Here is an 11,589-nt window from a genome sequence, read left to right on the forward strand (position 1 = left end):
CAGCGGCTAGTGGTGTACTTGCAAGTACCCTGGCTCTGAACTGCACCCTGCCTGGGACATCTTCAAAGTACTGAAACATGCAGTAGTGCTCCTGGGGACCAGAGGCCAGCTCCATCAGACTGTTCATACCGTTGTCTAATGACCTTTCTGACTGCTCCTGAAGTCTGTCGTATGTGTCACTGACATTTCTACTTACTCAGCTTGGTGGTCAGTCATTAGAAAGACTTCTTTAGTCTAGAGCTAGTAAGGCTTCATTGCCAAGGAATGCTATGTGCAGGCCGAAGATCGTCTTCAACCATCGGGCCCAAACCCTCAGAGGGACCTGGGTTTTCTCAGGTCTGTCCTTAGTCTGTGCACAGTCCTGCACAGGGGGTCTCTAGATCCCAGAAAATCCCACAAGTGTGCCAACCTTGCAGACCTAGCATTCCCCAGCTTTCCCACTGAAGTTTCTATTTTTTCTCCAAACAGCAGCCACCGACTTAAAGGATGACATCTGAGTGGTTTTGGCAGCTGCCCCCAATGAAGAGTTTTAGGGTAAAATGAGCTGCTCATCGAAAGAAATAAAGACAACCTGGCATGGGTGTTCCTTCCTATTGCGTGTGGCCCAGCCATAAAATGGCAAGTCTCTAGATCAGGGATCTGCTTGTCTTTTGTGGTGCTCTAAATGAAACTCAGGAGCTAGCACATGCTAACAAGTACTCTATCCCTGAGCTACACCCCTAGCCCTTAGGTCTCCCTGCCTTTTTGAGACAGGGTCTTGACTCTTATAGCTCAGTCTGGCCTTGAACATCTGGGAACCGTACTTGGACCTTTATAGTGCTAGAATTTCGGGGCTATGAACATTCACTGTAATAGCCCCTAGCTAGGTTTCTAGGCTGCGGTGGAACCAGGGGAGCAGAGGATGAGCTAAGATGAGACAAGCTGAACACTACACCACACTGTTTTTGCTGACACAACCATTATTTTGATAACAGTGACTTCATACCCCACATTGCCAACTACACATAGGAGAAAATGAAAGACAGAAAAAGTGCTTATTTAGGAAATGGCCATGTGGGGGGTGAATTAAGGTGTAGGCAACACTTTTGACTATTTTTGGAGATTGGACAATTTTTTAAATATTTTATTGTTACTGTGGGGCAAGGGAACGCACATGCCATGGTGTGCTTGCAGAGGTCAGAGAACAACTTTGTGGAGTTTGTTCTATCCCCGTGCTTTTACATGGGTTCCGGGGATTGAATTCAGGTCATCAGGCTTGCTCGGCAAGCCTTTTATCTACTGAGCCATCACTACCCATCTAAGGTAGAACGATGTCACTGTTTCTCTAACTCACGGCCTGTGGTCTAGTTCACATGAGATTTGTCATGCAAGTTTGCCCGTGCAAGCCTGCCTCTGTAGCCTGTTAGGCAGCTGTCCTGCTCAGAGTCTACCCTGAGTGTAAGCAGTGCTCTGCTTCCAGATGCTGCTCAGTCACTCTTCCCAAGGGGGGACGCTCAGCAGCACTGCAGTAGAGAACAATCTGAAAGAAGATAGTATTGCCCTCCACAACTGCATTTTATTTATTTTTTTTTTAAAGATTTATTTATTTATTATATGTAAGTACACTGTAGCCGTCTTCAGACACTCCAGAAGAGGGAGTCAGATCTTGTTACAGATGGTTGTGAGCCACCATGTGGTTGCTGGGATTTGAACTCCGGACCTTCGGAAGAGCAGTCGGGTGCTCTTACCCACTGAGCCATCTCACCAGCCCCACAACTGCATTTTAAAACAGCTGCATTAGTTTCCTCTTAAAAATCAAACATCAGAGAAATATACAGTGCTAAAGAATTGCTCATATTCCCACAGATTGTTTTGTTTTGTTTTTGTTTGTTTCTCGAGACAGGGTTTCTCTGTATCATCACACTGTAGACCAGGCTGGCCTCAGACTCAGAAATCCGCCTGCCTCGGTCTCCCAAGTGCTGGGATTAAAGACGTGCGCCACCACTGCCCAGCTATGCTTTTCTTATATGTCATTTGTTTTATGAAGTGAAAAGTGAGGGCCAAAAGAATGGGAATGGGTGGGTAGGGAAGTGGGGGGCGCTATGGGGGACTTTTGGGATAGCATTGGAAATGTAATTGAGGAAAATATGTAATAAAAATATTAAAAATTTAAAAAAAAATAAAAAATAAAATTGTCATTAACTTCAAAAAAAAAAAAAAAAAAAGAAAGAAAAGTGAACTTGCTCTGCATGTGGACTTAGGAACTTACTTAGTTGACGTAGTATATTTACATTCCCCTGGTTGTCCTTTCAAGCCTGGGTGAGCCTCGCCCGGTCTTAGGCAAGCACTGTCCCAACGGGCTACATCCCCAGCCCTTCCTCCTCTGTAGCCACGTGGAATGTTCCCTCTCCTGGATAGGTGTTCTTTTTAGCCAAGGATGGTTGGTAGCCTTCCAAGCACAGCCGCATTTCTCAGACCGCACAGGTATCTAGTTACCGGGTGTGTTCCTCTTGCTATCCTGCTCTTGCTGCCCTGAGCATGCCGCATGCCATAGTGGGTGTGTTTTCCCTTTGGCACCTTTCTGGTTTGTGTCTCTCCTCATAGTGTCCTGAGCCCTCCAAGCTTGGGTTTGGATTGGGGAAATTCAGAAGTCTTCAGGAGCCAAACCAAAATAAGTACAACACTAGCTGGCTGGAAATTGTACGTTTGTTTTTTTATTTTGTTGACAGGGTCTTATGTAGCCCAGGCTGACCTCAGGCTCACTGTATAGCTGAGGCTTGACCTCATCCCTGCCTTGTCTCCTGAGTATGGATATTCCAGGGCTGTGCATTCACATCCAGGCTCACATATATTTAAGCTGTAAGGTACTGAGTCACTCATGAGAGGAAGGAGGACCACTGCCTATGTCTTGGCCACAGGTCTCCAAGTGGAGTCCAACAGGAGCCTCCAGAAACAAACAGACTTCCTCAACAACTGGCTCGGGTACCATCAGGCATACATGCCTTTCAGAGCAACCAGTCCAGCTATGCTCTAAATCCCCGTTGGTGTTGGTCCTGATCTTCCATTGCAAGGAAAACCAAAGGATGCTCCAGTGAGTGTGCTCTTTGCCTTCTCAACACCTGTATACCTCTACACACCTGCAGCATAGGCTGGGGGTGGAGTCGGTGAGAGGGACAGGCTAGGTAAAGAGCATGCTGAACATCTGAGGGTATTTGTCCTCAGCACCCACCCCATAAAGCACCATGCTGCTGATGCCTGCTTGTCTCCCCAGTGCTGCAGAGGTGGAAGCAGGCAGATCCCTGGGGTTTGCTGGCCAGCCTGCCCGGTCTCCTCAGCTAGTTGCAGGCCAGTGAGAGACCCTGTCTCAGAACATAAACACACACACACACACTGTTTGCTATAATGATAATTCCTCATCTGACTCAAGAGCTGACAGGTGTTGTGGGTTGCACTGGTGCCGCCGTTTGAATAAAGGCTCGAGCTTGTGATTGGGCAGTAGAAGGGAAAGGTGGGGCTGGAGGTCTTAGAGAGTGGGAGCAGGAGAGGAAATGGAGGAAGATGGAGCAGAACCACATGGCCCAGAGGAGCTGCAAATAGCAAGGGGTCTCATAGCTGGGAAATAAATTAATATAGTGATAGATCTGCCCAGTCTAGGCATATAACTTATAAATATAATAACCGGGTTGTGTGTTTCATATACGGGCTTATTGGGGTGAGAAGTTACCACAACAGGCAGGTGTGTTGGATGCCTCCTACAGCAAAGGGAAGCTGGCAGTGTGCAGCATTTCCAGTTAAAAAAAAAAAAACCATTTAGTCCTGGTGGCATTTGTCCATAGTCCCACACTCAGGATGGTGGCAAGCAAACAGAGCAAGAGTTCAAGGTAACTCGGCTACACAGCAAGTGAGTTCCAGACAACCAGTCCCACATAAGACCTTGTGTCCAAAACAAACACGACAAAAACCATTTGCCTAGCGATTCCATCCAAACAGGACTCTGTTCACGTTTCACACTCTTTATTGACCTTCAGGAAGGGCCAGCCATGCTGGTAGGCAGGCTCACTGTCCCAGTCTTCCCAGGCCTTCTGCCGCATGGGTAACAGCATCAGTGATGGTGTGGGTGACCTTCTCAGTGACCTCCTTCACCACCCTGTCTCCTGATTCTTGGGCTTTCTTTAGGGCGTCATTAATGGCTATTGGAGAAGAACAGAATAAAAAAGAAAGAAAATTGTGGGCTTCCAGCAGGAGAGGCCTGTGAGGTGAGGCCATCTTATGGGGTCAACTCTGCAACAGCACCTCCCCCCACACACAAAGGACAAAGTGCTTCCATCATTCTAACCCCCACCCTCACCCCACCCGCCAGCTTTCAAACCGTCTCTTAATATTTGAATGAGGCATCACTAACAGCTCATGGGTATACTGGCTACTCACACCTCTGGAAACGACAGGTTGGTATTCTTTGACTATTTTTATGTTGATTGCTACATTAGATTATTGTTTCTGTTATTTTCTCACAGGCTGTAGCCTTTCTTTTGACTTAACTTCCGGTTTGCTTTGCTTCTTGCATTCCCCCACCCCCACCCCTCCTATGTAAAGTAATAAAGTTTCATATTGACAAACTTATCTAATATTTTCTTTATGACTACTGGGATGTTTTGGGTTTTGTGTTTTGTTTTGTTTTGTTTTTAATCTCAGTGAAAAAGAGCTTCCCTTCTCCAAGATTGTACTAACATCTCTATGACACTGATTCTTCGTGTTCCCAAAAGTCCATGCTGTAATCCTCCTCACAATCTTCCCATGACGAGGTGGGAGGCGTGGCTCTGGTTAGCTTAGTGGGATGGGTAGGCAGAGCAAGAGGGGCAACACCCAGGAGAGCAAGCTAGTTCTGCCATGTGAGGACATGACAGAAAGGTACCATATATGAGCCAGGAGGCAACTTCACTGGGCGCTCCTCTGCTGCCACTGGGGGTTCCAGACTTCAAGGCCCAGAGCAACACAGTTCTTTCTTTTCCTTATTTTGCCTCTTTGGTCTTGAGTGAGGGTCTTGCTCTATAGTTCAGGCTGGACTGATGCTTGCTATGTAACCCAGGCTAGCCTCAAGCTCACAATCTTCCTGCCTCGTTCTCCCAGTTTCTGGGAGCCTAGGCAAGCTCCTCCACTGGCCTCAGAAACAGCGAGTTCTGCTGTTTATGAGCCGATGAATTCCTGACATTTCATTCTAGCTGTTTAGCTTAAAGAATTACAGCCTAACTGTTTAATATATTCATATATTTAAGTGTAAGCCCTTCGTCCAGCTGGACTCCGCTGGTTGTAGAGAGTGGAGGTGACATGTTAGGTACACTGTTCTATTCGTGGCGTAACACATACAGAGTAAAGTTTTAAGTAAATACATATTTAAATACATGATTGCCACGTCACTTTTTTGCGGTATTGTCTTCTTAACATTCAGCAGAGAAAACAGCCTGGATGGAGCCCTAACACAAGGTACAGCCTACAGATAATTGCATATGGGGAGAATGTACAGATAATTGCATCCCAGCTGAGAGGGTGCTACATCTGGGGCAGGGCTTGGTCTAGTTGAGCAAGAAAAGGATTAACACTAACACAAGGGCTTCCTCCCTCCCTCCCTGGCTCCCTGCCTGCCTACTTCATTCTCTCCCTCCCTACTTACTTCTGTTCCCATTCTGGGGACACAACCACTTAGGTCTACTGTAAACCTACATGCAGCCCTCAGTCCTTTCCTTCCCTGCTTCTCTCCTTCTTACATGTTCTCCATCTCCCATCTCCAAGCAACCTCAGCCTTACCCTTCTCTCCAACCTCCTTGGCGTGGCCCACCACCTCGCTCACCACCTCTTCCACTGCGTGAACTGGAAAGAAAGGACAAATTCAGAGTGAAGGTATATGTAAGCCCGCTTCCCTCACGATGGCCTGGATGCCTCTTATTGTCTAATAAGACTCTGGCATGCTGCCCCCAGTCATGACAGACAACTTAAAAGAGCCCCTAGCTGCCTCTCTTCATAGCCCCTCAAGACCCCTGGCTGCTGGAGATGTACAGAGCCCTCCATGCCCCTCCCCTCAGCCAGGAAAGGTATGATACCTAGAAGAGCCTCTGCCAACTGGAGGCCTGAGTCAAAGTAGGTTTGATGGTCAATTAGTTAGTTAGCTAGCTTGTTAGCTAGTTAGTTAGCTAGTTTGTTAGCTAGGAAGAGCTGGTTGTCCTGCTTCAGCCACACCTGGACATCCTCAGAGAAGCTAAGCTCCTCAAGGCAGCCCTTCCTGGAAGAGGGTACCCCTAATTACCTCCAGGTTCTGGGAGGTTTTGTGGGAGCATGCTTGAACCCTAATTTCAGAGCCAGAACTGCTTCTAATACCACCTTCCTCTGCTGTGTCCCTTACAACTAAGAAGGCTGAAAGAATAAGAAGAGTGTCAAGGGGCTGGAGAAATGGCTCAGTGGTTAAGAGCACTGGCTGCTCTTTCCAGAAGTCCCGAGTTCAATTCCCTGCAACCACATGGTGGCTCACAACCATCTGTAATGGGATCTGACGCCGTCTTCTGATGTGCCTGAAGACAGCTACAGTGTACTCATATACATAAAATAAATAATCAAAAAACAAAAACAAAAACAAAGAAGAAGAGGGTCAGATCCAGCTGCTGGGCTAAGAATGAAGTAAGTGCTGATGTGTCTTCCGCAGCCATGTCCAAAGAGACTGCCAACTTGATTCAGGTGTTTATCTGTGTCCTGAAGTAGGAGTCATACGACCATGTACCGGCAGGCCTTGGCCGGCAGAACCCTGTTCTAGGTTCTTGGAAGAAATGGAAATGTCCTTTTAGACTTTGAGCAGGATCAGCCTCCATGGTTTCATAATAAAAGAACCTTTGAAGCTTTAAAGCATGGTGAAAATGAAAATCCACCCTCCTAGATTTTTGCATAAACTGATCAAACTAGGCAGGAGTTTTGTTTCGTTTTGCTTTAGGGTTCTTGCAAAAATCCAGGGCCTTGCATAGACAAATGTTCCACCACCGAGCTACAGCCTCAGGCCCTGAAATAAGCAATACTGACATAAAAGGCACTCTAGGCTTCCAGAAAGAAGGACCCAAGCCACCGGTTCCTGCTGGCCTCCTGGATCCTCCCTCACACCCCCCCCCCCCCGGGTTTGGCCTCCTCCTGACCTCCAAGCAAGTTCAGCCTGGGTCATGAAGCAAATCCCTAGTGGAAAGGATGCCCCAAGAGTGACTCTTTTCTGAGCAACTACCCCAGCATCTGTGCCTCCGACTTTGCTATCTCCTGGTGGGGCCAGCAGGTCAAGTTTCCTGATGGCCCTTAGCCTATCCAAAGACCCTTGCCTGCCTGCTGGAATCAGTTCTCAACAGACCCAGAGGGAGGAGTGTGCTGCCAACTTCTGGGCAGATAGAAAGCCCAGGGCCTTACCTGCTCCCTCAGTGGCTTTCTCTGTGCGGTGGGCCAGGCCCTCGGCCGCCAGCTTCCCCAGGCCTCCCAGCATCGTACGGCAGCAGACAGTGACAGGTAAAGCTTGCTCCTCAGACTGGAAGAACGTGCTTTTTATATATGCCTACCACAGCCTGCCAGGCTCCAGGGCACCAAGCCCTTACCTAGCCAGTAGTGGGCTGAGCAGATGAGTCAGGTCAGAGCCTGGGTGGGGCTAGCCCATCACTGTGCACAAGCTTTCTTTCAATGAGCCCCCACCCACTACCCCCTCTTCAAGGACCCTGCGAAGCAGAGATAAAAGGCAGAACCAGAGAGGTCAGCTCTGAACAGGTCTGGTCTCCAGGGCAAGGAGCTCAAATGTTCTTCGAGAAGATAGCACTTGGGAACAATAGTTCTGCCAGGTCCTAGCTGGGATCTAGGCTCTCTAAATCTGGGCACTGCTGTGTGCATGATGTCAAGACCTCTGGGGTGCCTGTCAAGAGTCCTGACTGTGGCCTAGTCAGGCTTTTAAAGCCTAGCACCAAAGCACCACTGAGGCCAGACACAAGTGGTCCCATTGCCAAGGACCCTGCCCCAGCAGAACAGCCGAGTAGTCACCCCTAGACAGGGGGCTCGGAGTGTTGCCTGACCGTCTGGAGGGCCCAGCATTGACCCATGTGGTCATCCTGGCTCAGTCAGCTGATTTTCACTCATCTTAGCTCCCGGGCTACCCAGGACTGGGGCAGCCAGCACATGGGGGCATGCTGGCCGCTTTGTACCCTGGGAGGGCAGCTTCTAGGGAAGTCTGTGAGTTTAACAGTAGCCACTTCACTCCCCACATCCTAGACAATGAGGCAGAAGACCCCATCGCCACTTGTCTTAACTAGAATTCCCCCTAGGAGCAGTTCTACAGTTTCCTGGTGTGTCAGATACAGAGGGTCAGGCTACCTCCCTCATTACTCAGGATAGGCAGAGATTCCTCAAGCCACATTCCACATATTACCTCCCTTAATCACTAGTTCAAACAAAGCCTCAGTTTCTTCATCTATAAAATGGGATAGCTATGCCTTCCTGGCTGTGTCATTGATAGTCAGTGGGTCAAGTACACAGGCTCTTGCAAATACCTGTTCCCTCCTGCTCATCCAAGAAATTCCTCTAGACAGTAGGCCCTGCTCACTACGGCAGGGGACCAAGGCTCAGCTGGGATGTTAGACCCCTTGATGCTAAAGAGATGAGGGATATGGACTCCACTGACATAGGGCCAGGGCCAGAAGGTCATCCAATGTCCCCATTTACATAATCTAGACTATGGCTAACGTCTCCTCCCTGTGAAGCCTCTCTCATCCCTCAAACCTGCCCTGCTAGGTATGACAGGACTTAATTAGTGTTTACCAGACCAAGGGCCCTCATACCCCATGCCCTTTAGAGCTGAGGCCCTCCCACATTCCTGTGTGGTATTGGCAGGCCCTGGACTATGGTTAAAGGGTGCTATGGGCAGCAGGACCTCCAGTCACATGGCCAAGCCCCATCCATATCATTGCTATCTCCTTGGGGCAGACGTGGACAGACAGGTGACTTGGAAGAGCCCTTCTTAAGAAATAGAAGGCAGGGAAAATGATGACTCAGTGGGCAGAGCACTTGCCACATAAACCGAAGGGCCTGAGTTCAAATCCCCAGGATCTGCATAAAGCCGGCTTCAGTAGGGAGTATCCATAATCCTACAACCAGTCCAGGAAGATGGGAGGCAGAGGCGAGGCGGGAGAACCACAGGATGCTTGCGGACTGTCTAGCCTGGTATGTACAGTGGGGAAAAATAAGAGACTCCGTCTCAAACAAGGTGGCCAGTGAGGGCTGGTGCCCTATGTTGTCCTCTGACCACACATGTGTCACAGCACACACATGCCTGTTGCATTCATACACACAACGTACATACACACAAAGACCTTTTTAAAAGAGAGAAAAGAATACAAATATGTGATTTTTGCTACTCGTACAACTGGAGATATATGTGTGTGTATGTGTGTGTGTGTATACACATATGTATATATACATACACACATACTCTCATGGCTGCAAAAATGACCATGAAACTGAGGTCCCTGGAACTCAAGTAAGTCCAGTCCTCCCTATCTTCCTATCTTTCCCCACTCAAGACAAAGTTCCAGAGTGTTCCTTCCACTTGGGGTGTTAGGCTGGGAAAGGAGTGTACTGATGGGGGGGGGGTGCTTCAAAATGCACGGAGATACTTTTGGAACCATCAAAGGCCCTGTTTCCATTGAGAGTGCATGTGACCCCTACTCTCATAAGGGTCCTCTCTTGCTATTCCCCTGCCAGCTTTAGAATGGCCTCTGGACCCCTCCCTATAAACCCTTCGTTCTCAGCTTGGTTCTCCTCTCTGAAGCTCACTAGCCCCAACAGACCCTTGTCAAAAGTCAGCCCACACAGCCCAAGGTGCTGTTCCTTTCCCCTGCCCTTCAGGCCCTGCTGCCCAGGAACACTGCCCTTCCTAGGACAGCGTCTCTGGGTGAGCACTCCAGTGATGTCACTCGACTACCCTTTGCCCAGACACACACACCCCCAAATGTCAGGAAAAGTCGAGGGACTAGGAGAGGCCAAACCATCCAGAGATGGACTTAGGTCCCTGACCCAATGGCTCTGGCCCTGGTCCAGTTTTACTGGTCATTCAGCTCCAACTGTGACCTGTTCCCTATTCTCCCAAGCCACCCTGAGTGTCCTGAGAGGTCTTCTGTGCTCCTCTAGACTCCTGAGAATGGATACCTTTCTAGCCAAAGATTCTCCTAACCATGACAGATTCTGTGTCACTGGGTAGCAGCTTTCCTCGCCTGCTTGAGACTGAAGATACCTCAGGTGAGGGGTCTGCCCTCCATTGCCCCATCTTGGAAGACACTCCAGGGGAGCAACCCTTGAACACAGATACCCAGGCAAACCTATCCTGAGCCAGCAGGCCAAGTCTAGTCTTCCCTGGGTCAGAGAGAATCTGGCTTTAACAGGAGTGAACTAATTTTCCAAGCAGAATTTGCTCAGCGACCCAGTCTGGCAAAGGACCTGCTGGCTGAATCATCAAGTCGAGGAAAGCTGATTTTTCAAATACTGATTGCCAACTTAGCAAACACCAGTGCTCTTTTTAAAATGTTTACTCTGGATGGCTAAATACAGAGACTGCTGTCTCATGTCTGTCTCAAACATCCAAAGGGTGGTCGTCCATCCTGTCTCCGCTGCCTCATACTTCAGCTCGCAGATCTGAGTTTTTGTACTGTATACTGTACCCACAGATCCTGCACACGCTGAGTCCTCCCAGTCATAGCAGAGCCTTGTTCATCCAGACTCTTATAGACCTGGCTTGTGGGTCACCAGAGGAAGCTACACCCAACAGGCTGTGTCATCTTACACATATTCAGGCTATCAGCAATTCCTGGTGGAAACCAGAGAGCTCAGAAAGGGACCATTCACAGGGGCAAACAATAACAGACAGTGGGACACTAATCATCAGGAATTACAGCAACTATTATCTCTCTAGATATCTCAGAGGGACATAAGATCCCTGTCTCCTGGAGCTGCGGCTGTGGAAGAGTCAAGGGACAGAAGCTGCCGCCATCATCCAAGAAACATGCCCACATCTAAACCATCCACAATGGGGAAGCTGCTGAGAAAATAGCTACCTCTTCAGCTTCCAGCCAGCATCTTCCTTCTCTCTGACTGGTCTCAGTCAGGCTCAGAGTCAGGAGCCCAGGTAATGCAGCCCAGGAGAGCAGTCCAGGGAGGAGTTGGTAGAGAGTGTGTGGGTGTGTGTGGAAGGGGATCAAAATACCAGTTTATCCTTCCAGAAACAGTGGCTTAATTCTAAATCGCCTCTCTCTCTCCTCCTTAGAATTGTGTGGGACAACAAAAGAAAGAAAAGTAAGCCGGTATCAAGCTTAATTTCAGAGTTGGTACGGCTGCTGTGAAAAGCAGTGTGATGATTCATTGAAATCTTGAAACCAGGAAGATATAATCCCGGTTCCTTCTGCTGCAGACCCAAAGGAAATGGAAGGGCTGTCTCAAAAAATACCCATACCCCTATGTTCTCTGCAGCATTAGCCACAATAGTCAAGATGGAAACAGCCAGATGTCCGTCAATGAAGGGTGATTTAGCTGGGTGTGATGCTGCATGTTTGCAATCCCGAA

The 11,589-nt window shown here is 48.7% G+C and overlaps 1 protein-coding gene across 3 annotated transcripts; it reads right to left on the minus strand.

The window, feature by feature from the left end:
• Positions 1-3,976: 3,976 nt before the first annotated feature.
• On the minus strand, positions 3,977-11,120 carry Fam25a (family with sequence similarity 25 member A). 3 transcript variants are annotated; one of them, XM_021182633.1, is made up of 4 exons: positions 11,085-11,120; positions 7,408-7,522; positions 5,782-5,844; positions 3,977-4,169 (listed from the first exon to the last, which is right to left on the minus strand). In XM_021182633.1, the coding sequence occupies exons 2-4, from the start codon at positions 7,478-7,480 to the stop codon at positions 4,036-4,038; spliced, it is 270 nt and encodes an 89-aa protein (XP_021038292.1). In that variant the 5' UTR covers positions 7,481-7,522; positions 11,085-11,120; the 3' UTR covers positions 3,977-4,035. The 3 variants fall into 3 exon arrangements, with proteins under 3 accessions (XP_021038292.1, XP_021038291.1, XP_021038293.1); XM_021182632.1 differs by lacking the exon at positions 11,085-11,120 and having other exon boundaries at positions 7,408-7,559; XM_021182634.2 differs by lacking the exons at positions 7,408-7,522; positions 11,085-11,120 and adding an exon at positions 6,278-6,366 and having other exon boundaries at positions 3,985-4,169.
• Positions 11,121-11,589: the final 469 nt, after the last annotated feature.

Source organism: Mus caroli, chromosome 14, assembly GCF_900094665.2.
Source record: "Mus caroli chromosome 14, CAROLI_EIJ_v1.1, whole genome shotgun sequence".
In the NCBI taxonomy this organism is placed as follows: domain Eukaryota; kingdom Metazoa; phylum Chordata; class Mammalia; order Rodentia; family Muridae; genus Mus; species Mus caroli.